Source organism: Tursiops truncatus, chromosome 13, assembly GCF_011762595.2.
Source record: "Tursiops truncatus isolate mTurTru1 chromosome 13, mTurTru1.mat.Y, whole genome shotgun sequence".
NCBI lineage: Eukaryota > Metazoa > Chordata > Mammalia > Artiodactyla > Delphinidae > Tursiops > Tursiops truncatus.
This window is the reverse complement of record NC_047046.1, coordinates 29,354,766-29,379,689: the sequence shown is the minus strand read 5'-3', so window position 1 is coordinate 29,379,689 and position 24,924 is coordinate 29,354,766. Positions and strand designations below refer to the sequence as shown.

The following is a 24,924-nucleotide window of genomic DNA, read 5'->3' as shown; positions in this document are numbered from 1 at the left end:
ATAGGAAACGCTTTAAATAAGTTTAGGAGTTTTAAAATGTTGTATTCCGACGTTATGAGAGGAGTTTTGTATAAAGCCTTCATTTTGGGAGCTCTAGTGCGTTTCCGAATTTCTTTGAATGGAAATGTCAGTGAGCTGCTTGTTAGGTAAAGATTTGGTTTTAAGACAACTCCATGAAATATTAATATTTTGAGAGGCGCTAAGTGCATTTTATTGTAGCAAGTTTATGTGCGCGGCATGATTTTACATAGTTTTAGGCGAAAGGAAAAAAAAACTTTTGGGGAATCATGAATATAATGATTTAGATAATACCTAACTCAAATAGCTATTATCTTAGGGTGGAGGAATTTAATGTAAACCTTTAATTTAATGTAAACCGAGAATTTTAGTATTTTGCTTTTATTTTTGGGGAGGCTGAGTTTACAGAGGAAGTTTCCTCTTCTGGTTAACCTATTGATGTTGCCGTAAGGGACTTGGATGCCGTTAAAACTAGTTTTAGGTCAGGAAATGTTCGCAGAGTTTGATGCTTTCTGCTTAGAGAAGTTGTAATGTTTCCATAGTAAGACACTAGTAATAGCGAAGAGGCAAGTTAAAAAAACAACCAAAAACCCTACACAGTGACTTGCCAAATAGTTAACTCATTTCAGGTATTGAAGATTTACTAGCTATGATGATAGAACAGGTTCTTGTGTTATGGATGAAAGTAGTTCACAGGGCCTATTAAAGTTTGGACACAAGTTGACTTAAAAAAAAAGAGTTTCACTGGAAATTTTATAGGGACACACATTCACTTGGGCCATTTACTTAGCAAACACTAGTGAAAGCTTTGTGCCGAGACTTCCTTGGTGGTCCAGTGGTTAAAACTTCACCTTCTAGCGCTGGTCGGGGAGCTAGGTTTCCACATGCCTCACCGCCAAAAAACCAAAAACATAAAACAGAAGCAATATTGTAAGAAATTCAATAAAGACTTAAAAAAAACTTAAAAAAAAGATTTGTGTCATCTCTATATTTGATTAAGAGTATTCAACAATGAGTAATTTATTCAGCAGGTATCAGCTTACATTTGGGGATTCAGTGCTAAGCAAGGTGGAGGAAAGGTCCACAGTTAGTTTGGTTTAATGGGGTAAGCATACAATCAATAACAGTAAAATGTGCTAGGTTTTATCTCAGCCCTTGAAGAACTCCTAGACGGAAAAGACATATAGATGCTGTAACAGAGGCAAAACAAGTATGAGGAAAGAAGCCCCTTCTTCCTTCCTCCCCGCTTGCTTTAGGAAGCAGCTTGCTTTCAAATGGGGAAGGGGGAGGGCTGGTCAAGGGAATGGTTTGCTCCTTTACTGATGTGAGAGAACGTTGGCTTGTACTTAAATACCCAGTGGGTTGCTGTGTGCTTCGGTTTAAAAGTGGGGTAATGGGGAGGATTGGGAAAGAGGAGGGGTAGGATGAATTGGGAAGTGACATTTGGTGTCATTTGAACTTCTTAATAAAAGTTATTCTTTTAGTCAAAGGTAAATAGATTGCTCTGATGGAAAGCTGTCTGTATTCCGAAGAGCAGTTCAACACTAAGTGAGGAGACTCAGTTAGAATCAACAATCTCTTTATGCTTCATTTGATGGTGGTATAAAAAGTCATTTAACTCTACCGTGAATTACCCGTAATTTTCAGTTTAAGTAAAAGTCTATTAAAGGATAGTTTTGCCAAATGTCACCTGCTGGTAGGTTTATTTGAATTAGTTTGACTTTACATTTGATTGAGATGGTTTCTCCAGGAGTGAGTCATTGAATCATTCTGAGGTTGGGTGGTGAATTTTCCTGTTATATGCATAACAGAGTCATCTTGATATGAATTATCATCACTGCACAATTGTGGAGAAGCAGAGAGCAGTTTAATAGACTTTCCACATACCTCTATTTTATTGAAGTTTATTGTTTTATACAATTGTTTATATGAAAAGACTTTTATAATGATGTCATGAATTCTAAAGTAGTTCTTTTGTTGCATTAGTAACAAAAAAGAGGTAGATATTTTCAAATTCTGTTTTTTAAGCCCTGGCAGTAATTTGACCTAGAATTCAGATTTGAAATTTGGTATTACATGTGAGAGACTTTTTTGGGGGGTCCTTAAAAATGTTTATTTACTATTATAAAATTTCTTCCTTTGTATTATACAACATTTTTATTTTTCCAACCTGTTAGTAATTCTAGAGGAGAGTTTGGAGAAGAAAGTTTAGAAAATGCTAAAATAAATTGTGAATGTATTCTTCCTCTTAATGATCAGAGAAAGAGGAAAATAGACTAAAACCACTGTATTGAAGGTGGCCCATAACAGTAACATCAGTAAAGAAAACTAAGCTCTCTGAGTGACGAGGGACCTGCAGTGTGTCAGCCAAAGCATCTTTGAATAGCAGCACATCACGATGAAGAGGCCTGAGTGAGGATGGGGAATACTCCTCTTCTTGGTGGGTATTTGGCACATTTTTATGTATTTCAGATCACTCCTGTTTCACAGTGGCTACATCAAATCCCTGGGGTGATTCCGGCCCCCTCTCACCCCCCCCCAATAGGACATGGTTGTCTTATTACTCCATTCCTTAATAGTTTTCAACGAGCTCTCCACTGCCCACCAGATAAAAGCCTAACTCTTAGTGTGACATACAAGCCCTTCCGTGATGTGCTGTCTCCTCTTGTTACACCTGTTCGTCGGCACACGTCCACACTTTCGTCTCTGAGAAAGAAAAACCCTTCTCATATTTAAGCTTATTTGTTCTGCTATTTTTGCTGGTTAAGGTAAAAGTCTTTCATGACTCAGACCATGTTCCATCAGATATTTTCTTGGTCATATTTTCAACCACTGGCTTCTTCCTTTAAACATAAAAATGCACTTCAGTCTTTCATTTTAAAAACAAATAAGCCAACAAAATACTTCCTTGACTCCCAGCTGCTTGTGGTACTTGTCCCTCCTGTGCTTCATTTCCTTTGCAGTCAGACTTCTTGGAAAAGTAGTTCATGTTCCCAGTCTCCCTGTTCCTCTCCTCCTGTCCACTGTCCTCACAGCTTCCTGATTGCTACTGCAGTGACCACTGCCACTTTCTCTCTCCCTTGACCTCTCTTTGGCACTTGCCATTATTGACAGTTCGTCTTCTTAAAAACTCGATTCATTTGACTTCTGTGATACAGTTGTCTTCTAGTTTTCTTCTGTGCTCTTTACTGTCTCATTTGTGACCTTTTTCTTAAATGCTCATGTTTCTGAGATTCTGACTTGGTTTCAACTTTATCTCACTCTGAACTTCCCTTGTTCAGGCTTCCTTGTTTCAAGGTCCTCTCTTTCCCCTGCTTGCTCTCTTTTTGCACACATTGGTACACTCCCATATCTGTGTTGAATTCAGACTTAAAATCACCTTTGGAATACATACTAATTACTTATTGACATCTGGATTTGAATGTTGCTCAGACATCTCAAACTCCGCATATCCCAAACTGGTTTTTTACATTGATGTTAAGTGGGAGAACGGTACAGGTGTGGAGGTAGTGGAGCGATGTCATATTTGTAGTTAAGGAAACACACTTGTGGTAGCAACATGGAGTAATATGGGAGGGAGAGATGAATTAGGCGGCTGCTGCTGTCCACGCAAGACGTGACCGCTTGTGGGGTGGTGTTGGAGATGCAAAAAGTTAAAGACCGTAAAGCTGGTGAGACCCGGCGGTCTCTTAGGTGTGTGCACTGGGAGAGTGTGTCTTGAAGGCTCTGATTTCTGGCTTACACACCTGGAGAGAGGGGACAACAAGCACTGGCTGTCTTGTGAGAACGGGTGCGTTTTACCCAGGGGGAGTGGGGGAAGAAGGTCCCGATCTCCTTGGCAGGTTAGCTACACTTAGGTCCTTTCAGGGTTGTCATGAGGAGGTGAATCGTAGGCCTTTGGTGGTACGGGCGTGTTAGGGCGTGTTACTCGGGAGCGCTCTGGGCTTGGCTAATTTCTTTGCTTCAGGTGACTCTCTTTCCCTTACTGGTCAGCAGCTGGTCTCCTTTTCTCTAGCATCCCCTCCCTCCGGCCTGTCATCTACATGGATGCTAGAAAGAACTACCCTTTGAAAGATGCACACCTGATACCGTTGCTCCCTGGGTGGAAGAACCTGCACCATTTTCCCATTATGCACTTGACAAAGCTCCACATCCACCGCCTGCCTCTTCATTTCTCTCCTGCCGTAGCTTTGGTTATATGAAACCATCTCCCCAGACGCTCTCAGCTGTTGCAAGCCTCTCCAGGTGCTCTTTTCAGAGTGTTGTCCTCCCTCCTGTCAGGCAGGCTTTCTCCACTTCAAGAGCCCCTTCCTCTTGTGCTGTCTTTGATTTTCCCGGGCCACTTGGTCACTGCCTTCTTCATGCCACTATCCGAGCTTGTGCTTGTCTGCAGTTACAGCACTCACCATTGTGTAGTATTTATGTTTACGTACTTTTCTCTCACAGTCTGTACTGTAAATTACTTGAGGATATGCTCATTTATTTTTATGTCCATAATAACAAGATCTGGCATGGGATGATTGTCCAGTGAGTGTTGATTGCACTAATAAGATTCAGATGATTCCTCCTGTAATTCTGATGTTTTCTGTCTTGGATCTCTTTTCAGTAGGGTTTTTCATCTGCCTTTTCAGGTACTTGTGTTTTCAGAGTTTTGTAGTTCCAGAAAAGGGTATTTTGTTAAGAGCTGACTAACAGTAGATACATTGTTCATTCTTTATGCTTCACCTTTTTCACTTGTTAAGTGAGAAGTGGGACTGGGTGATTTCTTGGGTGGTGGTCCGCCTGTCAGGGTTTGTGAACGTATATGACAGTTGAGTGCAAAAGGAAGACACAAGTTTTCCCTGCAAAAGGAAAACACAGTTTTTCTCTTTACATATGTAAAGAATTGGGAGACCTTGGTTGAGTTAAGTTCTGCAAAGTTTGGTATTTTGTGATTGTTAGTGTTGGTAATTTTGTTGTTGGTTTACTGTTAGATTTCCTTTAAGTAAGACCTTCCTTAACCATGCAGAGATGGTCTGTGAAGAGAATTTGTTAGCAAGGACCCTTTTATTTTCTCAGAGGCTCTTCCTGACTCTCTTTTTCTTGTTGCTTTTCTATCTTGATTGACCGACCCTTCAAAGAACTGTTTTTCAGAGGAGATAGTGGTTAATACAGGATGGATCCTACTTTCCTTCATAAAAAGTTGGTTTAAAAGAAAATTACATGTTTGCCAGCTTATTAAACTTTACAGACCACAAAATGTAATATTATTTTGTATAACTACCAAAGAAAATTCTTGTTAAAAAAAGAATTAAATGCAAGAGGGGGTTATTTTTGAAAATGCTTGTTTCCTGGGTTTATTATAACTGAAAAGAGACTCAAATTAATCTGTTTAAAATTTCTTATGAAAACTTTCATTTATAAAACATTTATAAAAACCTCTATACACTTAAAAAAAAAAACCAAAAAAACCCTCTATACACTTAATGAAACCTCTATACTCTTAAATTTAATAATTTCATATATACTTAAGTTTAATGATTATTAGTATTTTACTGTGTTTTTTGGGGAGGCAGGGTTACCACAGTATTTTAAACAAATGCTGGCTGTTAACATCTCAAGCCTAAATACCTGAGCTTGCATTTCTGATAAACAAAAAAAGGGTAATTTTATTTGCAGAATCATGACACCATTGTCACTTAATAAAACCAAAAATAATTCTTCAATAATCTGATATTTCGTCTATTGAAATCTTCCCAATTACAGTCCTGGTTTTTAGTTGGTTTGTTCAGTCTGTGCATTGCATGTGGCTGTTGTATCCAGGTCATCTTAATCTTAACAGTGCCTCCACCACTTCCTTTTTATTATACCATTTACTTGTTGAAAAGACCAGGTGGTTGTCCAGTGGAATGTCCCGTATTGATATTTCTGGTATGTAGTTCCTGTAAATTTGGAGTTGGATTTAAGGGCTTGAAGATTCAGGTTTCAGTATTTTTTTGGTAAAAATACTGCATAGATAGAATTGTGTCACATCAGGTGTGGATAACGTCTGGTTGTCCAACTTCTAGTGATGTTAAGTTCATTGGTGATGACCGCCTTATCCCTCCTGTGAAAAGTTGCATAAGTATGAGTGCATTTATGGTAATATGTGTGAGGGAAAAGATCAGAAAGGAAATAACGTTAGCAGTCATTAGCTCTACTTTAGGATGCTTTTGTTTTTACGTTTTTACTTTTCTGTGTTTTCCAAGATTTCTGCAATGAACATTCAGTGCTTTTAATGGTAAGAGAAAAAAATTATTACTAGACTCAGTACTTTGAGAGATTATATCAAAAGTTTCATTTGTCCTACCTGTAATACTTGTTTTATTTTTTATTAATAACTTAAGCCTTTTATACAGGTTGAAGTCTTTTTTTTTTTTAATAATAAAGCAGTTATATTAGGTCAATAGAAAACAAGTCTGTAACTATACCGTAGCAGTTCAGAAATCAAGGCATATAAAGACAAGTAGAAAATCATGTTTGTTTGAAAGCAAATCTAATTTATAACTAACTGTACATACATCTGTTTTCATTGGGCTCTTACTTTTAGGATCAATTGGTGGTCTCTTGTGAGAGCGTGGTAGATTAGTTCGGGGTATTTATTTCTCAGAGAATGGGCCCTGCCCATAGACTGTATTAGAGGCAAGTAGGTCTAAGCAGCGTGTAAGTTCACAGGATCCCTCTTCGTCCAGACAGTGCTGAGGGTTCAGTGGTGGGCACCTCGCTGGCCAGCCAATATATACATACTGATGATTAGCTAGTCACAATGTGGAAGCCTCCTCTTTAAACACGATAGGTTTTAGAGTTTTAAGGTCGCAGAGACTTGGAGACAGTGGCTGATTTGGGCCATGTCAAGCAGAAGTAGCCAGTTGAGAGAGAACAGGGAGAGGAAAGCAGGCAAGAGAGGTCTTGTGGTTCCAGTATCAGTTTCTCTTGAATGCAGCCTTCTGTGAGGCCAGCTGTACCTCATGTCCTGTGTCATTGAGATTGCTTTCATCTTTATAATCAATGCTTAAGTATGATTTTATTCTTCATAATAAAATGCCTTGCTTAAATAGAATTAGACTTCAACATTTATGAGACTGTGTTCAACTTTATGACTGTGACACATTTCACTTTATAAAAATAACCTCAACTAATGTCTTAAATTTTTATAAATACCATTTTTGTTGCCGTGTCATTAATATACCATAGTTTTTTTAAAATTTATTTGTTTTTTGTGGTACGTGGGCCTCTCACTGTTGTGGCCTCTCCCGTTGCGGAGCACAGGCTCCGGATGCGCAGGCTCAGTGGCCATGGCTCACGGGCCCAGCCGCTCCGCGGAATGTGGGATCCTCCCGGACCGGGGCACGAACCCGCGTCCCCTGCATTGGCAGGCGGACTCTCAGCCACTGCGCCACCAGGGAAGCCCTAAAATTTATTTTTTTAAAAAAATTTTATTTTATTTTTGGCTGCATTGGGTCTTCATTGCTGCGCACGGGCTTTCTCTAGTTGTGGCAAGCAGGGGCTACTCTTTGTTGCGGTGCGGGGGCTTCTCATTGCGGTGGCTTCTCTTTGTTGCGGAGCATGGGCCCTAGGCACGTGGGCTGCAGTGGTTGTGGCACGTGGACTCAGTAGTTGTGGCTTGCGGGTTCTAGAGCCACAGGCTCAGTAGTTGTGGCGCAGAGGCTTAGTTCTGCAGCATGTGAGATCTTCCCAGACCAGGGATCGAACCCGTGTCCCCTGCATTGACAGGCGGATTCTTAACCACTGTGCCACCAGGGAAGTCCCAATATACCATAGTTTGCTTAGCTACTTTTCTCTGGCATTTGGGGAGTTCTCTAGGATAGTTACCTTGAACATTTGGTACTGTTTTCAAAATTCAGGTTTAAATGAATGAGATGTTTAGTTACTTATGGTTAAGCTTTTAAAGGATGTGATTGGATTCAGTGGCCATTTTTAAAAATAGTTATGTTAAAGAATTGTTAATATGAGAGAGCTTTAAAGTACTAGTTTGTAATATAAATTGACAGATTTCTTATGGGCCTACATTTTGACAGCCTTTTATTTTGTAGCTGTATACTTGCATATATATCTACTCAGCCATATATACTTACACGTGTGTGTATGTATACACACATACATATTCTTATTTTGGTATTTGGATAATCTGACATGAATTGGAGTGACTGCTATACCTTTAAAGGTATAGAGCACCTTTACATCATGGAGTGTGTTTTCTGTTTTCTCTATGAACAGAGTTTACTTTTATAGCTTATAGGGGAAGATGAATCCCTTGGTTTTGTTTTCTAAGTACTGTTCCTACTGCCAAAAATCTCAGTAACAGCATCTTCAAAAGATAGCTTTTTCTGTATCTTTTCAGTCCCCACCCCTCCACTTTAAAAATAAAAGATTTTCTGAACAAATTAAGGTAATATGAATTCACGTTTAAAAGTCCCTTCTGATGATAAAATCAATGCTTAATGTAGAAAGTTGAAAAAGCATGGAACAGTATAAAGCAAATAAAAGTTACTTAGTCCTACCACCTATAAATAAACAGTTTCTTAAAAAAAAAATTATTTCTTTATTTTGGCTGCGCCAGGTCTTAGTTGCAGCATACAGACTTCTTAATTGTGGCATGTGAACTCTTAGTTGCGGCATGCATGCAGGGTCTAGTTCTCTGACCAGGGGTCAAACCCAGGTCCCCCTGCATTGGGAGCACAGAGTCTTACCCACTGGACCACCAGGGAAGTCCCTAAATAATCACTGTTAACAGTTGATTATTTTTTCTGTGTATGACTCTTTTATATCCTATATTTTTTAGTTAATATTATTGTGATAATTTTCCCATGTTATAAGTATTTTGCTTATAATCTAACAGGAACTTTAGATCTGTAAATGGTGTTAAAAACATTTATTTCAGGTTCTCCCGAAGATATCCATTTCTCTTTTATTCTTTCCCATCCTGCCTACCTAGATTTTAAAAAGTAAACTCTTCAGATATGGAACACTTACTTCTGTTTTAACAAAGGTGTTAATTTAAGCATATTTAATGTTTAATCCTGAGTGCAAGCATGAAAAAAAATTTTTTTTGTGTGTACATCTTATTTTTCTCTAGAAAGTTACACAGTGGAAGGACATGAGACTTATATAAAAATATTACACATCAAAATGTTTCATTTCTGTGTGAAGACAGCGTTGTTTATACTTTCCCACTTGTTTTCAGGACTGTGTCACAAAGATTGTTTAGGTCAGAGTGAGCAGTCTGTGCATCAGAGGGTCAGAAAAAGTACTCTAAAATGTTTAGTAGCTTTATACAAAATGTCAGTGAGGCTGTGATCATCTAGGATTGAATTACCGGCATGTTACAATGGAGTAGTAGGTGTTTTCTAGTTAAGGCAGTAAGTAAAGTTGTTTATAAATGTCACATACTTTGAGGGCTGAGAGGAGTCTTAGAGATGGTTTTGTGTACTGAGCTAGAGTGGAGGGTTAGACGGGGCTGGAGAAGTGACATGATTTGCTCAAGGTCAGTCACCGTGTTGATGGTGTTGGATTGTGAGCCTCTAACTCAGCACACTGCATTATGCTTTTTTTTTTTTTAACATCTTTATTGGGGTATAATTGCTTTGCAGTGGTGTGTTAGTTTCTGCTTTACATTATGCTTTTTACAAAAGTCAGTACCTACACCATCAATAGCAGACCCCCCCCCCCGCCCCGTCCCCCTCCCCCCTGCCCCGTCCCCCTCCCCCTCAGGAAGGTGATGGATGAGTATTTAACTTTGTGCTCAGAACACTGCTGCATTAACTGAAAGTGTTGAAAAAGAAAGAAGAGACATGGTTCCTGCCTGTTGGTTACTTTTAACTATAACTTTAAGCCCCTGGAGTGGGAAAACTTTCTTTTTTTTTTTAATGATGACACACTACTACGTTAAGTGGATTTTGGACATTTTTTTCATGATACATTTTGAAATTCTTTGTTGATTATGTAATGTGGATAAACAAGGGCAGTGAAGCAGTTTAAGAAATCAAAGCTTTCCTTAAATAGTAGAAGGTTTAAATAAAATAGGCAGGTTTGGCTTTTGTATTAATCTCAGGGTCCATACTTTTGTAAGGTTAATGAAAGCTTATAAAAAGATATGTTTAGTGCTTTAATAAGTAAACCATCTTGAATAGAAATGACTCATTTTGTTTCCCGGAAAGTGGTCTTCTGTTTATTTTTACATTAATGTTTGTACAATAATATTTATTCAGTACTTACTATGCCAGGGATTGTCCAGCTGGGGATACAGCTGCAAATAGAACAGAGACCCAGTCTTCATGGAGCTTACATTCGCTCAAGTCTGAGATTTCAGTGTGTTTGGGAAAAAAATACAGTAAATAAATTAAGGTAACTTCATCTTTAAAATTTGTAATGAAGATGTTTTAGGGCTTTCTTTGATGTAAAACATAAAAACTGTTTTCTTGGTGTTTGATACTTGTTTCCAGAAATACTCATCCTGTGGAACCAAGGGAAATACAATAAAATATCCAATAAAAATCTTTTTCTTATATTACTGATTTGATTACAGTTTCATGCTTTAACACTGCAGAAATCCGCCTGGAATGGCTTATGAATTAGGAAATAAATATAGCTTAGGTATTTGCATAAAATACATAGAGAATTTATGAGAGTTCAGGCTCTGGAGGCAGACCTGACTTCCCACCTCCATGGCTTTGTGCTTGTCTGACCTTGGACAAGTATTCTAACTTCTGACTCAGAGTTGACTCATCTGTAAAATGAGGGTAAGTAATAAAAGTATCAGCCTCATAGGCTTGTTATTAGGGTTAGTGACGTAATTCACGCAAAGTTCTTGATACATGGTGAGTGTCCAGTAAAGGCTAGATTGTAAAAACTTCTGTTATCACTATTTTTACTCTTACTACTGCTGCCATGCTACTATTACTGTGGGAGTTCTTAGTAGATATTCTGTATACTGTACAGCATATAATTCAGATGTGTGATTAACTTAACGTAGCAAGACATATTCAGCAACATAACCCTTTGTTACTGGAAAGCTGTTTAATCAGCGATGCAGCCGTTAATTTGCTAACACCTGTGGAAACATTGAAGTAGTCATCACTGACTTCACTACAGCTACATTATTTATATATTTGAGCTGAGCATCCAGCCTGCCTCATTAGGATTTTTACCTGTTCTGTTTCAGTACAGATAGGATGGAGGAGTGAAAATGTCATGCTGGGGTAAATGATTTATGAATACCTAGAGTCATAGTAGAACGTACATACTTCTGATTTTTTGTGTTTTTTTGCGGTACGCGGGCCTCTCACTGCTGTGGCCTCTCCCGTTGCGGAGCACAGGCTCCGGATGCGCAGGCTCAGCGGCCATGGCTCACGGGCTCAGCCGCTCCGTGGCATGTGGGATCCTCCCTAACCGGGGCACGAACCCGCGTCCCCTGCATCGGCAGGCGGACTCTCAACCACTGCGCCACCAGGGAAGCCCTACTTCTGATATTTTTTGTTGTTATTGCATGTTGACTAAGAACGATCCATGTGATTGCTTAGCCATACTCAGGTTAAGGCCAGTGTGAATTACTCCAGTTCATTCAGGGATGAGCTGGTTTCTTCTCAGGGAGCTTATAGTTAGTGCGTGATTTAAGACATACATAAATAATAAGTGAGACGTGCAGGGAGAGAGGTAGGGACACTGTGCTATGGTAGTTGTATGGTCACCCTTGTTTCTCCTCAGAGATGCATGCTTTGGTTCATTGCACTTTCTGCTGTTATCCCCCCGAGGTCACTAACTCAGTCTGTACCCCATAGCCAAGAACTCAGAGCTTGTCCAGAACCGGAGAGTCTGAAAGGTGAGCCTGCTTCAGTGTTAAAGGTGCTGTAGGAGACATGGGACTCCTGGGTTTAGAGACAAAGGATGTTATTCTCAGGGCACTGCAGGCAGCAACTTCATAGTTGTGTTGGTTTCCTTTGCCCCTCAGATTCCATGGGGGCAACACAAAGGGGTTCAGTGCAAGTGGGTGCTGCCCACCTGGTGGGTTTGTGTCATAGCTGAGAAACCTTGAGTCTAGGGCCTCTGAATCTTTTGTGATGGGCTGCACAGAAACCTGCCTGACCTTTTTCCAGAGGAGGACCTGAGCATTATCACACTGGACAGCAAACAAACCTGCCCTCTCCTCACGAGGGAGATGCTAACAGTCAGATGCAAGACTGTTCACTATGTAGTAGATCCTTGAAAAGACAGTCTGTATGAAAGCCTCCAGGGCCTCCACTGGCAAAAGGTGCAGAAATGCTAGAGACCCATGGAGACTTGTCTCCCAACAGACCTCCGGGTTGCTGGTCTAAACGATGCTACGGAGTTCATGAGTTAACATTGGTGCACATAGCCTGTTTATTCTTGAGCTGCATCCCAGAGGCCTTTTCTATTTCTGAAATGCTCCATGCTATATTCAGGACCACTTATCCTGAAATAAAATTTGATTCTCTAAGTGCACAGGCTTAGTTGCCCTGCGGCATGTGGGATCTTCTTGGACCAGGGCTCGAACCTGTGTCCCCTGCATTGGCAGGTGGATTCTTAACCACTTCGCCACCAGGGAAGTCCTGCTCTAAATTTTAGGTATACAGCGTTTCATGCTGGAAATATATATTTAGGTAAAGGAGTCAGGCTAGTCTCACTTAGGACATACTTCTGGGTGAGCTGCCCTAAACTTTTCCTACATTTTTGAAGTTCCAAGTTTTTTCCAAACTTTTTGATACAGGGACCGTATTTATGTATGTTACATTTCCATCTGTTAGAATTTGGGACTGAGAATAGGACTTTGGCTTACTGGGAATGATAATGTAGTAGAGCTAGGATAGAATACTTAGTGACAGGAAGTGGCGTGGGAGATTGAAGGAGGGCAGCCTGTGTAATTAAAAGGTGGAGTTTTAAAATTTAATTTTGTTTTTTCAGTAAAAGAGTTCAAGTAAATGTTATCTGTATTGTGTGGAATTTTGTTTTATATGGTATATTTTTACATATAAACAGTGAAATTTCATCTGTGAAGTAGGAAGTATCAGGTGGTACCTGTGGTTGGTGAGTAGTTTACAATCAAGTAATCATAAAATGGACTGTTGTAGTGATTGTTTCTAAATGATAAACTAAGCGTTTATATTGGACAAATGGCAGGATTTTCTTCAATTACAGGGATTAAGTTTTAGAAATCCTCAAAATGTGAGTATTTATTTCCTATATAAGTTGCTTCGAATGTTTCACTTTTCCATCAAAACACTGCTTTTCACTTTTCTTTCAGTTTTTTTTTTAAGCTTACACCAAGGGTCAGCTTTTCTTAAAAACAAAAACAAAAATCTTTACTGTTTTTCATAAAAGAAAAATATGTACAGTTTAAAGAATTATCAAGAAGTTAGTAGCTCTGCAGTCACTGCTCAGGTTCAGAAATAGAACTTGTGTGTTGCAAAGCTCTCCTAGTACTTTCTCCCTGCAAAGTTAACTCCTGATTTTTATGGTAACCATTTACTTGTTTTTCTTAATGGTTTAAGCACCTAAGCATTGCAGGGGATGTTAGTAAAGCAGGAGATTATTGATATAATGCAGTGGTTTTTAACCTTATTTGACACAATATCCCATTTTGATATTTTATATTTTGTAATGCCCATTTTTCCATCCTGAAGTGAAATTCATATATAAAATTACATACCAACATACACAGTTAAAATTTTTTAATATAATGCCCTAACTGTAACATAAAGGAGAAGAAAGTGAATTTGTGATGAAATATGCATTTCAGTGTGTAAATGTTTGGGCATGACTATAGTAGAAGACTAATGAATTAGCCAGATCCCTGTAACCTACTTAAATAAATGAGTTTGGATTTAAGGGAGGTTAAAGGAGGAGTTATCTGATAGAGGGTTTTCTCTAACGTTTTGAAATAAGGGCAAGAGAATATTTATGCATGTGGGTAGAATCATGTGAATGTGTCACCCATACATGTGTGCTGACTGGACCAGATGTTTGTAGGAGTTTAAGTGTCCTGAGTGACATTGCTGTTGGTAGAATAATTTTCTGTAATGGTGAACTCACCTTTCAGAGTTTTAGGGAAAGGGAAAAAGGTTTCTTGTTTTATACAATAGATGTATTTCTGGGAAAGAGGTTTTTTTTTTTTTTTAACCAGTGTGGATTTCTGGAGGGGTATGTGAAGATCTGGTGGGATGGGGGCCTAATACTGTACTTGATTGCATGGATCTACCCGGGTGTTGTGAAATGTCTAACATCCTGTTCCTCTCTACCCCCCCCCGCCCCACAACAGTAGCACCACCCAGTCCTAATGTCAGACAGAAGTACCTGACAGTGGCAATATTACCCTGGATTTAGGCTTGTGTTGTAGCAGATATATTACATAACTTTTCCTCTATTTTTGAGGGCCTGTAAGGGTAGATTCTATCAGGTCTGTTTAACCTGCAGGCTCCAGGAATCCACGATACCCCCCCCACCCCAGATCGCCCCATCTCACCCTCTCCCTCCAGAAAAACCCAAGGTAAAATTGTTGTGAATATTTGCCTGTGTATGTTTTTCTGGGTTAGTATATAGTTTTCATGAGATTCTTAAAGAGTTTCTGTGACCCACAAAGGTGGAACAGATGTTTCTGCCTAAGACCTCTTCAAGCAATTAAATCTGGTTATTATGCTAGTGGTCATTAGTACTTGCTGATTTTGCATCTTAACCAGGAAAATGGCCTCAGACTCTGAACTGGCTGCTGGGAGCAACCCTTACTGTGAGAGGCTTGGTTAGAGGGACACAGTGGAGTAGAAAGTCTCAAATTCATTTGTTAGGTGGCTTTATTGTAGGTAATTTTACATTTTACTGATAAGGTTAACATATTCAGTAAAGAATTTGGCTTTTGAATTGGTGGAATATTTTTCTTTTGACATATTATCTTCATCTTTAGGTAGTTTGCATTTTTATGTCTAGAAAGACCACAATCTATTATTTAAGATTTATAATCCCTTTTGGGCAACATAAAATGTAAGTACTGTTTCAGAATTCATATGTTGATGAAAATTGACACATCGTCATTTTCTAAGTCAGTTTAAAAAATCAGTTATTTTACCTTGTTTTGGATAGTTGGTACTTTCCTCTAAAATTGGGGAAATTTAAAAAATTGAATTTAAAATTACAAATTGAAACTTACGTAATTGTTATAAAAATATAGGATTTTTCAAAATAAAAATTTTGTAAAATGTTTCCCTTGTTATTTTACTAAGAAACTTTAAAAAAATTTATACTTAATGCTAATGTTAAAATCCTACTCGAAATAGTCACATAAAAATGTACACATTCTCAGTTATCTGTAGTAATTTATGGATTTTCAGAATGTTAAGAAATGGAATCTATGTCTTTAAAACTCGTAGTTTTAATAGTTTAAAATGTGTCTTTAGCCAATGATTTTGTGGATTCACGCAGCAAAATGGACAGATTGGAGCTTTCCCCTTCACTCCCCCGGGCCAGTGTATGGTGGGGTAGTTAGCTGCTAGCCAAAAAATGCAAGCAGTTGGGATTGAAGAAGCAGCAAAGGATGTAAAATAATATATAAATGCAGTGATTAACTTGACCGTATAATTCAAGCAAGCTGTCCAAAAGATTGTAGTTCTTATATATATTGTATATATATATTTTTTTATTTTTTATTTTTTTGTATATATATATATATTTTAAAGATGTGTACTTGTTGATTTAAATGCCTATTTCACATTAGAATTTTTTCCATAACTGGTTCTCTGCCTTTATATGCTTTCTTCTAATGTTCTCTTATTTCTGTCTCTTCCCTTTCATCCCAGTTCCAAATCTTTATTTTTTTAGAAAATATCTTACAACTCACAAACTTTAAGCATAGGATAAAATTAATTCATTTCCTAGGACCTGAAATAAGTGCCTTTCATTTCAAGTCTCTTCTTTTCCTCTCCTTGCATCAGGCAGGTCTACTTTCAGCCCCTGCTCTCTTCCCAGTGCCTCTGCATTGTCTGTTGTTCCCCTTCAAGCCTTTGTCTAAGATAATTTTCCAGTATTCAGCAAAATGGGAAACTGTATCTGGCAGAGTTGGGGAATCTTCTCAGTCTGGACTCTAAACTAGAAATATTTTAAAGTTTTAAAAGACATACTTTTTCTGGTTTATTTAATAAAGGAAAGATAGCCTTTATAATAGTTGTCTTTGATTTCAGCCTTCTAGCTTTTTTTTTTTTTAAAAGTATAACTTAAAATTAATTGTTTTAGAAACCACTGAAAATTGCTTTTGGGTTAGTTAAAAGTGTGTGGTTGTTGCTTCCATTGAGACATATTTATCTTCAGTCTCCAAATTAACAGGTATTCAGTTTACTGTCTAAACCTGTATAAAATATCTTTAGGCTTTTCTTCCGCCAAGAACAAAAGTGGCGGTACTGTTTCTCCACACCTCACTCCCCCCTTTTTTAAACAAAAAATGGTTTAGGACTTATTTAATTCAGGCAGGACTGCATCACCTTTTGGGTTCTTTGTTTTGCAGTTTTATGTTTGGGTGTAGAATCAAAGCTTAAAAAAAACTTTGTATGTAGAGCATTTGACACAGTGCTCTTAATAAACACTTGACAAATATGTGAGTGAAAGAATGAACGAGTGAAGGGATCAAACTTAGTTGAGGTGAAGCAAGAGCACCCTGTCATTGGGTTCGTCGGCTTCTGATGGAGAGGTTTTGTGGTCGGCTCTGTCAGGTGAATCTGAAGATTGGCATTGGTTTGCAGACCACTGGAAATCCCAATCTTTTCAGTCATGTGGTAAGAGCATACTCTAGGAATACAATTTTGGGCTTATTTCATAAATTGAAACTTTAAAAATATATTTTATTTGATAGAAACAATACATGTTCATGTAGTGATTTTATAAAGTCTGGTAAGGAATGAAGAAGAAAATAAAACTCCTTTGTGTGTGTATACCTGGAGGTATATTTAGGTACACAGACTTTCAGTACATACTCTATATAAAATTGAGGTTATGTGCATCCAGTTTTGAATTCTGCTTGTGTGTGTCTGTGTGTGAATCCAATTAAAATTTTTTTTCCCTGTTTTTGGTTTTTAAACCTTACAGGCCCCTTCACAGATGTAGTCACTACAAATCTTAAGTTGCGAAATCCATCGGATAGAAAGGTGTGTTTCAAAGTGAAGACTACAGCACCTCGTCGATACTGTGTGAGGCCCAACAGTGGAATTATTGACCCAGGGTTGACTGTGACTGTTTCAGGTAGCAAACCATGTCCTGAATTTATGCTGTTCTTTTACTATATGCAAACTGCTGCAGGAAATGTCTTATCTTGGGGTGAGGGTGTATGTGGTCAGTTTGTAAGCAGTTACTGTCGTTCAAAAAATGTTATATCTGTTCTTTATTTCTACAGCTTACTGCCACATTCTCTGCCCTTATTATTTTGTCTTTGAAATGTTGTATCATTTTTGTGATTGCTCATCCTCATTCATTCAGATCTCTAGCTGTTGTTATGTATTGCATGCAGCTGTGGAGGTGTTATCCTAAATCTTTTGCTTAAAAATGTACAGTGCCTCTTTTTTGCCAATAGTTGTAAACTTAGATGCGTCTTTCTGCCTTTTATTGTTAATGCCAACAGTGTCCCGCACTTGAAAACTTTAGTTTTGTCACCCCCTTTTGTGTTTACTTGTAGTCCAGGGAGTGTGCTTGGTTCCTTCCATGTGTGGATTGCTTACTCCTGCCGTGGAGTCTGTGCTGGTGCCAGAGTTAATGCCCTCAGACTTCCCTGACGATATCCTTTCATGATACCGTCTAACATAGCAGAGTGATAGGAAGCAAGTAGGAGGATGTAGTTTACTTATGGGAGAACTTCTCAGGCCTCACACAGAGACCATTTACTCGTATTTTCTAGCAGTAGTTCTCACCTCTGTGAAGGTCTGCTGTAATTGCACAGAGAGCAGGAACACACGCAGACCTTTCCAGATTAGAATCTCTGGGGACACAACCTAGACATGTGTATGTTAAACAAAACAAAACATGCCTGCGTAATCCTGATAGGTATTCCTAAAATATGAAAATAATTCTGTATCAGTTTTCTAGTTTTCAAGCCCACAGCGGATTAAAAACAGAAACTTATACAAAGAGTGAGCGCCCGGGGCAGGCTCACTGAGATGTTCATCAGTGGAACCTGACTGCAGAGGCAGTCAAGGACAGACGTCAGAGTTCTTGGGGCACTTAATCCTCCCTCAGTAACTGTATTCCCAAACTCAGAGCTAGGAGGGCCTAGAGAAGATGCTTTTAGTGAGTCTTGTGTGGTGGCCTGGCAGGCCTGCTTTCATGTTTGTCTGACCGAACTGTCAGTTCATGGGGAAGATGGGTGGGCAATAAGAAGAGTTGGCAGTGAGTACGAGTGTTCTGGAAGTTGCTCTCTAAGTCCACAAGCCTTTTTAGCTCAATTGGAAGAAGATAAAATTATTTCTATCCACATGGTTAAAAATAGATTTTGGTGCAAACAGCTATATCCCTAGGAATCCATGGAACTATTCAGAAGGACTTTTTCTTTAGAATTCTAGCTTTCTGAAGTTTTACTGTATTAATGTTTCTTAAGAACCTGTATACTTCTCAAAGCCCTTTCTCTCACATAAGCCCCTTGTATTGAGCACCTGACTTACTAAAAACTCTTTACACACCAGTTACTGTTTCCATGCACACCCTTGATCCCTCTCCTCCACTGAGAACTGGCACTCCAGTGTTCAGTGCAGTGCCTTTCCGGGTGAGCAGGCACTCCAGCCACGCTTCCTCCAGCAGCCTTCCCTGATTGACTCTGTCTGCATACTCTCTCCTTTTCTCCCTCTCTCTCCCTTTAGCATGCACCTTTATGGATTTACTCCTTTAATCTGTGCTAAGATTGTCTTCCTCTTGTTACATGGTCTGTAGCCTTAGAAGTATGACTGTCATAAAGTCACAACCATGTTTGAAGTTTTCTTTCTATCCAGTTTCTAGTGAATAGCGTAGGGTGGTTGTTCAGTGAAGGGTGTTCCTGGAGATACACTGTGCTTTATCTGGGTTCTGGGCGTTTATCCTGTGCATTTTCTACAGCTGTATATTTGGCCCTTAAAAATTTTTTTTTAACCATGATGGGAGTTAATGGACTTCTCAGACATACCTTATAAAGAAGATGTTCTTATATAATTGATATTTCTTACATTTGCTTCATTTCATCTGTCTTTTTGAAAATGTTGACATCTGTCTATCTTAGAAATAATCTAAATATTAGGGAAGTAATCTCCACAATATTGTATACATATTGTGTACAATTGCTGATTCACTATATTCTCTTATTAGATTTATATTACATAATTTTAAACCACATGGAACATCTAAAAACCCTCTTGTAGGCCACTGAAAATCATAAATACTTCAGAAAAAAATTTGAATATAATTATTAGGAAGCTGGAAAAAGTTTAGAAATCATGAGGCTGTATGGTTTCCTTGTACACTTTGTTGTCCTAGACTCATTTAAACAAATTAATAAACTCTTCTTGAATAGGTGTGTATTTAAAATCTATTTTAGAAAAATTAGTTATATCAGAACACTAATATATGGTAGTGAGTTTTTATGTTACTTAGAATTTCTTCTATAAATACTTCAGTTGTCTAATTTTAAGAGCTGTTATCACTAAATACTAATGTGAAACCTAAGTTTATATTATACGTGGTTTTAATAGGCAATTTACTAGATTTTGAGTTTATAGGCATTTTAATAGTTAATGTTGGCAAAGTTTTGAAAAATTTCCAAACTTAAGTTTAGAGAGGGCAATCATAGATGGATATTTATTTATTTTTAGTAGACATTTGTTTATTTTATGGGTTGTTAAAGACTTAGCAAATCAGAAAGGTAGACAGTTTAAAAATAATTCGAAACCATAAAGTTGTTTCTGGATCCTTACTGTAAATAATCCAGTGTGTGGTTTCTCGCGCCTTTCCTGGTTTTCTTTAAATTTGCAAATTAGTGAGTGAGTACTAGGAATGCAAAGAAGCAAACAAATGCAGAAGTCACTGTCATGTGTCCTTTCTTCTTCTTTAGTAATGCTGCAGCCTTTTGACTATGACCCCAATGAGAAGAGTAAACACAAGTTTATGGTACAGACCATCTTTGCTCCACCAAACATTTCAGATATGGAAGCCGTGGTGAGTAGAGAAGTTGAACAGAAGTTGTCTGGGGAAATGTTGTTTAAACTGTGGGTTTTGTTTAGTTCTCCATTGAGAAACCTGGTTTTTAAAATTAACAAAATCTGTAAATCTGTTCACTACAGATAACCCTGACTCATTTCAAGAACGAAGGAATTTTGAAATAGTACGCCTTAGAGACAGTTTCGAGGTGCTGCTATTAAGAGTGAAGTCCTGTAATCTCTAGGGCTGTTAGTGTGATTTTAATGGATTGTGATAGTAGCTCTTCGTAGGGTTCTATAGGAAGTTCTGTGGCATTGCCGGTACCTGTGGTGGGTGAGAATAACGCAGTGTGTACAGGCAGCTGTAGTCCTGGCTGACCTGGGGAACCCCCTGTGCACGCGCACGCGCACACACACACACACACACACACACACACACACAGACACGCACGGCAGCTACACTAACCCTCAGTTGTCCCTTGAGGCGAAACCTATTTGTCCCCATTGTATCTCCTCTGTCTCATTGTTTGGTTTTGTTTGCTTTCAGTGGAAAGAGGCAAAACCCGATGAATTGATGGATTCTAAATTGAGATGTGTATTTGAAATGCCCAATGAAAATGATAAATTGGTAAGTAGGAAAATATAAGAAAATTGGAAGCTATTAAGCTCTCAGTTACTTTGAGATTGAATTCTGCTTCTGGTTTTGGCCTTAGTGATTGTGTGATATGGCTGTTCCACTTTCAGACTCAGTGTTTACGGTTTTTAAAAACTTAATGTGTATATGCTCTTTTCATTTCATAACATTTTGTTCAAGAAGAAAAATACTTTTAGATACAAGCTGGATGATGGAGAAGAACCGCCTAATTCTACCAAAATTTTGCTACTTAAACCACTTCAAGTTCTTTGTTAGAATGAGACATGTGTATACATAAATATAATTAAATTACAGACATAAACCACTTTTTGGTAACTATATACCTGCAGTCTGGGGATAAGATTTAATTTACATGGACAAACAGTTTATTCCAAATTTGGCTATTTCCAGATATTTTGTTCACTATTGATCAAAATACATCTGATTTTATTCCTTAGTAAATAATTTTTATGTTGCTTTTTGATTAGTGTGAGGCAAATACAATTTGAGGGGCTGAAGTGTATGTGCATGGAGTTTAAAAAGTAGTCTTTTTTTTTTTGTGGTATGCGGGCCTCTCACTGTTGTGGCCTCTCCCGTTGCGGAGCACAGGCTTCGGACGCGCAGGCTCAGTGGCCATGGCTCACGGGCCCAGCTGCTCCGCGGCATGTGGGATCTTCCCAGACCGGGGCACGAACCCGTGTCCCCTGCATCGGCAGGCGGACTCTCAACCGCTGCGCCACCAGGGAAGCCCTAAAAGGTAGTCTTATAGAATGGGTTGTGGTCACTTTATTCCTTTTCTGAAACGCAAATTTGAATTTTTTTCTGTGGTTTGTAGGAGGGGCTTGAAGGGTAAGTAGGTTTTTGTGTGTGTGATTTAACATATAAAATAATATGGATAAATAGAATTGTTTGGCACAATCAGATTATAATTTTACATGACTTTTTTCTTTGCTCTGGAGGCCATTTGCCCTATTGAAAAGTAAACTTGCAGATTAAATACGTGGGGTCAATTGTTGTGTTACTCTTAGGGTAAGCTGAAATGAAGAAGTGCCTGAATGGTAATTAGGTGTTGACCAAATCATTTATTGTGTTTTTAATGCCTTATTAAAGGGATTTTGAAATATTTGCCAAAAACAAAAAAATGTGAATACATATGTTGTTACTGGAAAGTGAGATTTTGATGGCATGTTGATGCTTCCCATTTGGAGTTTACTTTCTCTTTTGCTAGGCTGCCAGGACGCTAATAGCTTGCATAACTCTTATTATTGGAACCAAGAAAAGAGCACATTCATCTAGGTTGACTTATTTTATTTCTAGTTTTATTGAGCTATAGTTGACATACAGCACTGTATAAGTTTAAGGTGTCAGCATAAACACTAGTGTTACATATATTGTGGAATGATTACTACAGTAAGTTTAGTTAACATCCACCATCTCATATAGCTACTCAAAAAAAAAGTTTTTCCCCCTCTGATGGGAACTCTTAAGGTCTGCTCACTTAACAGCTGTCAATATACCAAACAGTGGTGTTAGCTAGAGTCAGCATGTAGTACATTACATCCCCAGTTCTTGTTTATCTTCAATTTTGTACCTTCTGGCACCCTTCATCCAGTCCTTCCTCGCCGTTCCCCGCTTCTGGTAACCACAAACCTGATCTCTTTCTACAAGTTTGGGGCTTTGTTGTTTTGTTTTAAGATTCCATGCATAAGTGAGCTCATACAGTATTTGTCTTTCCTTGACTTATTTCACTTAGCATAATGCCCTTAAAGTTTCGTCCATGTTGTCACAAATGGCAGGATTTCCTTTTTTTAATGGCTGAAATAATATTCCATTGTATCTGTATATTCCAGTCTGTATATATATACCACAACTTCTTTATCCATTCATCTCTTTTTTTTTTTTTTTTTGCGGTACGCGGGCCTCTCACTGTTGTGGCCTCTCCCGTTGCGGAGCACAGGCTCCAGACACGCAGGCTCAGCGGCCATGGCTTACGGGCCTAGCCACTTCGTGGCGTGTGGGATCTTCCCGGACCGGGGCATGAACTCATGTCCCCTGCATCGGCAGGCAGACTCTCAACCACTGCGCCACCAGGGAAGCCCTAAACATTTGTTTTTTTGCAGTTTGTTTGATTTGAAATCAAAATAAAGTCCACATACTGCTATTGGATGGTATGTTTCTTAAGTCTCTTAATCTATAGATTCCCTCTGTTTTTCTCTTGTAAATTATTTATTAAAGAAACCGAGTTTGTCCTGTAGACTTTCCCACGGACTAGATTTTGCTGATTGCATCCTTCAGGTATCTTTTAACTTCTCTGCTGTCTTTGGTATTTCCTGTCATTGGATCTAGAGACTTGATTAAATTGAGGCTTATTTTTGCGGTGAGGGAGAGGCAAGACTACTTTGTAGGTGGTTATCTGTTCTCTCAGGGAGGTACCTAATGTCTGATTTTTTTTGTGTTGAAGTTAGCAGCCGTTGGTGTGCAGTGTGTAGATGAGTGGTCCCAGCCAGGGGTGGTTTGCCCCCCAACGGGACAGTTGTCAGTGTCTGGAGACATTTTTGGTTGTCACAGCTAATGTGGAGGGGCCTACAGACGTCTAGTGGGTAGGGGCCGGGGATGCTGCTCAGCTTCCTACAATGCACAGGTCTGTCCCCACAACAAAGATTCTCCAGCCCCAAATGTCAGTGCAGTTGGAAGTGAGTAAATACAGTTTAAGTCCATTGATTCATTCAAGGTTGTGTAATGGTGACTTTGTCATTACTGCTTCATTGTATTAGTTAGAGAGTAACTGGAGCTCATCTGATACCCGCTGATTCATTCAATGGTGGAGTTCTAAAGCTTTCTCTTAAGTTATAGGCTTTCAAAAAATGAGTTGGTTACAGTGTCCCTCTGATGATGTACAGTCAGCTTTCTGTCCTCCTTCCTTTCCTTCCCTTCCCTCTTTGCCGTGTTGTTATGGACTCATGGACTTAAACTTCCTACTGTTTCAACCCCTTGCAGTTATTGTATTGGTGATCAGATTGGCTAGTAGCCGGCTCCTGAGTCCTTTCACCTTAGTAGTCTTTGGTAATTTCCTTCATGTCTAATATGGCAAGATACTTCCAGGCTCAGACCTGGGATTAGACATTTCTTCAAGCCCTGGGTCCTTTCAGTGGGAGATGGTATTTCAAGACCACAAGCTGGGCACTGGGAGTAAGACAGTGATTTTTAGTTTTGTGAGAATTCCTATCAAACCATTCTTTTGGCCAAGATTCTAGTGGAGGCCTGATTGTCAGTTGAAGGCACTTTTAATGGTAAAATTTTAATGGTGAAATTAGTCAGTATCACATAAATCACATAAGATGATGCTCATCCTTTTATTTTTTGAGGTGTTGTGATTGTGTTTAATGGTTGGGTTATGTTCTTGAAGCTCTTGGATAATTCAAATTGTGTAAAATCCAACACTAACGGAGAAGAATGGGCAGGTCCTCTTGTGAACCAGCTGCAGTGCTGTTGGAATATAGCAACTCATATGGCTTCTTAGCTTTGCTGTTATGCTTCTTGATGGACATTTTTAAGTGTTTGGAATTCACATTTCAGGTTTGGCACATAAAATGAGACTTTTAATATTTCAGTATATCAGATTTATATAATTCAAATGTGCAAAAATATTTGTATCTATACTAGAGGTGGCCGTAATTGATTAATGTGCGTGTTAAAAAGAAGGGCTGAAATACAGCTGTGTTTTTATGAGGCGGTGTTTGCCAGAATGTGTTGGTTTGGAAGGGCTCTGTGGTCAGATGAGTTTGGAAAAACGCTATAAATAAGCACACTGCATATTTGCACATTAAAGGCTCTGAATAAAGAAAATCTGATTAACCTAGTATTTCTTTTTTGTTTCATATAATGCAATTAACTTCCCATGGAATGCCAGATGTTCTGTAAAATACACTTTTGGAAACGCCGTTCCTGTGTAAGCTCATTCTTGTGGAGCTGCTAACCTGCAGGTTCTACGAGAAATCCCCATTACTGAGGGATCACTTAAGTGGGCGCAGCCTGGTACAGACCTGGTGCTGTCCGAATTGTTGATTAGTGACTTCCTGTCAAGTCATAAGC

At 38.7% G+C, this 24,924-nt stretch overlaps 1 protein-coding gene across 4 annotated transcripts in view; it reads left to right on the top strand.

Annotated features, from left to right (window-relative positions):
• VAPA (VAMP associated protein A) overlaps positions 1-24,924 on the top strand; it is a 37,312-nt gene that overhangs the window by 924 nt on the left and 11,464 nt on the right. For all 4 annotated transcript variants that reach the window (XM_019920763.3, XM_019920761.3, XM_073790519.1 and 1 more), the window contains exons 2-4: positions 17,137-17,289; positions 20,114-20,217; positions 20,746-20,826. In XM_019920763.3, the coding sequence (XP_019776322.1) occupies positions 17,137-17,289; positions 20,114-20,217; positions 20,746-20,826 (338 nt within the window). The remainder of the gene's footprint in view (positions 1-17,136; positions 17,290-20,113; positions 20,218-20,745; positions 20,827-24,924) is intronic.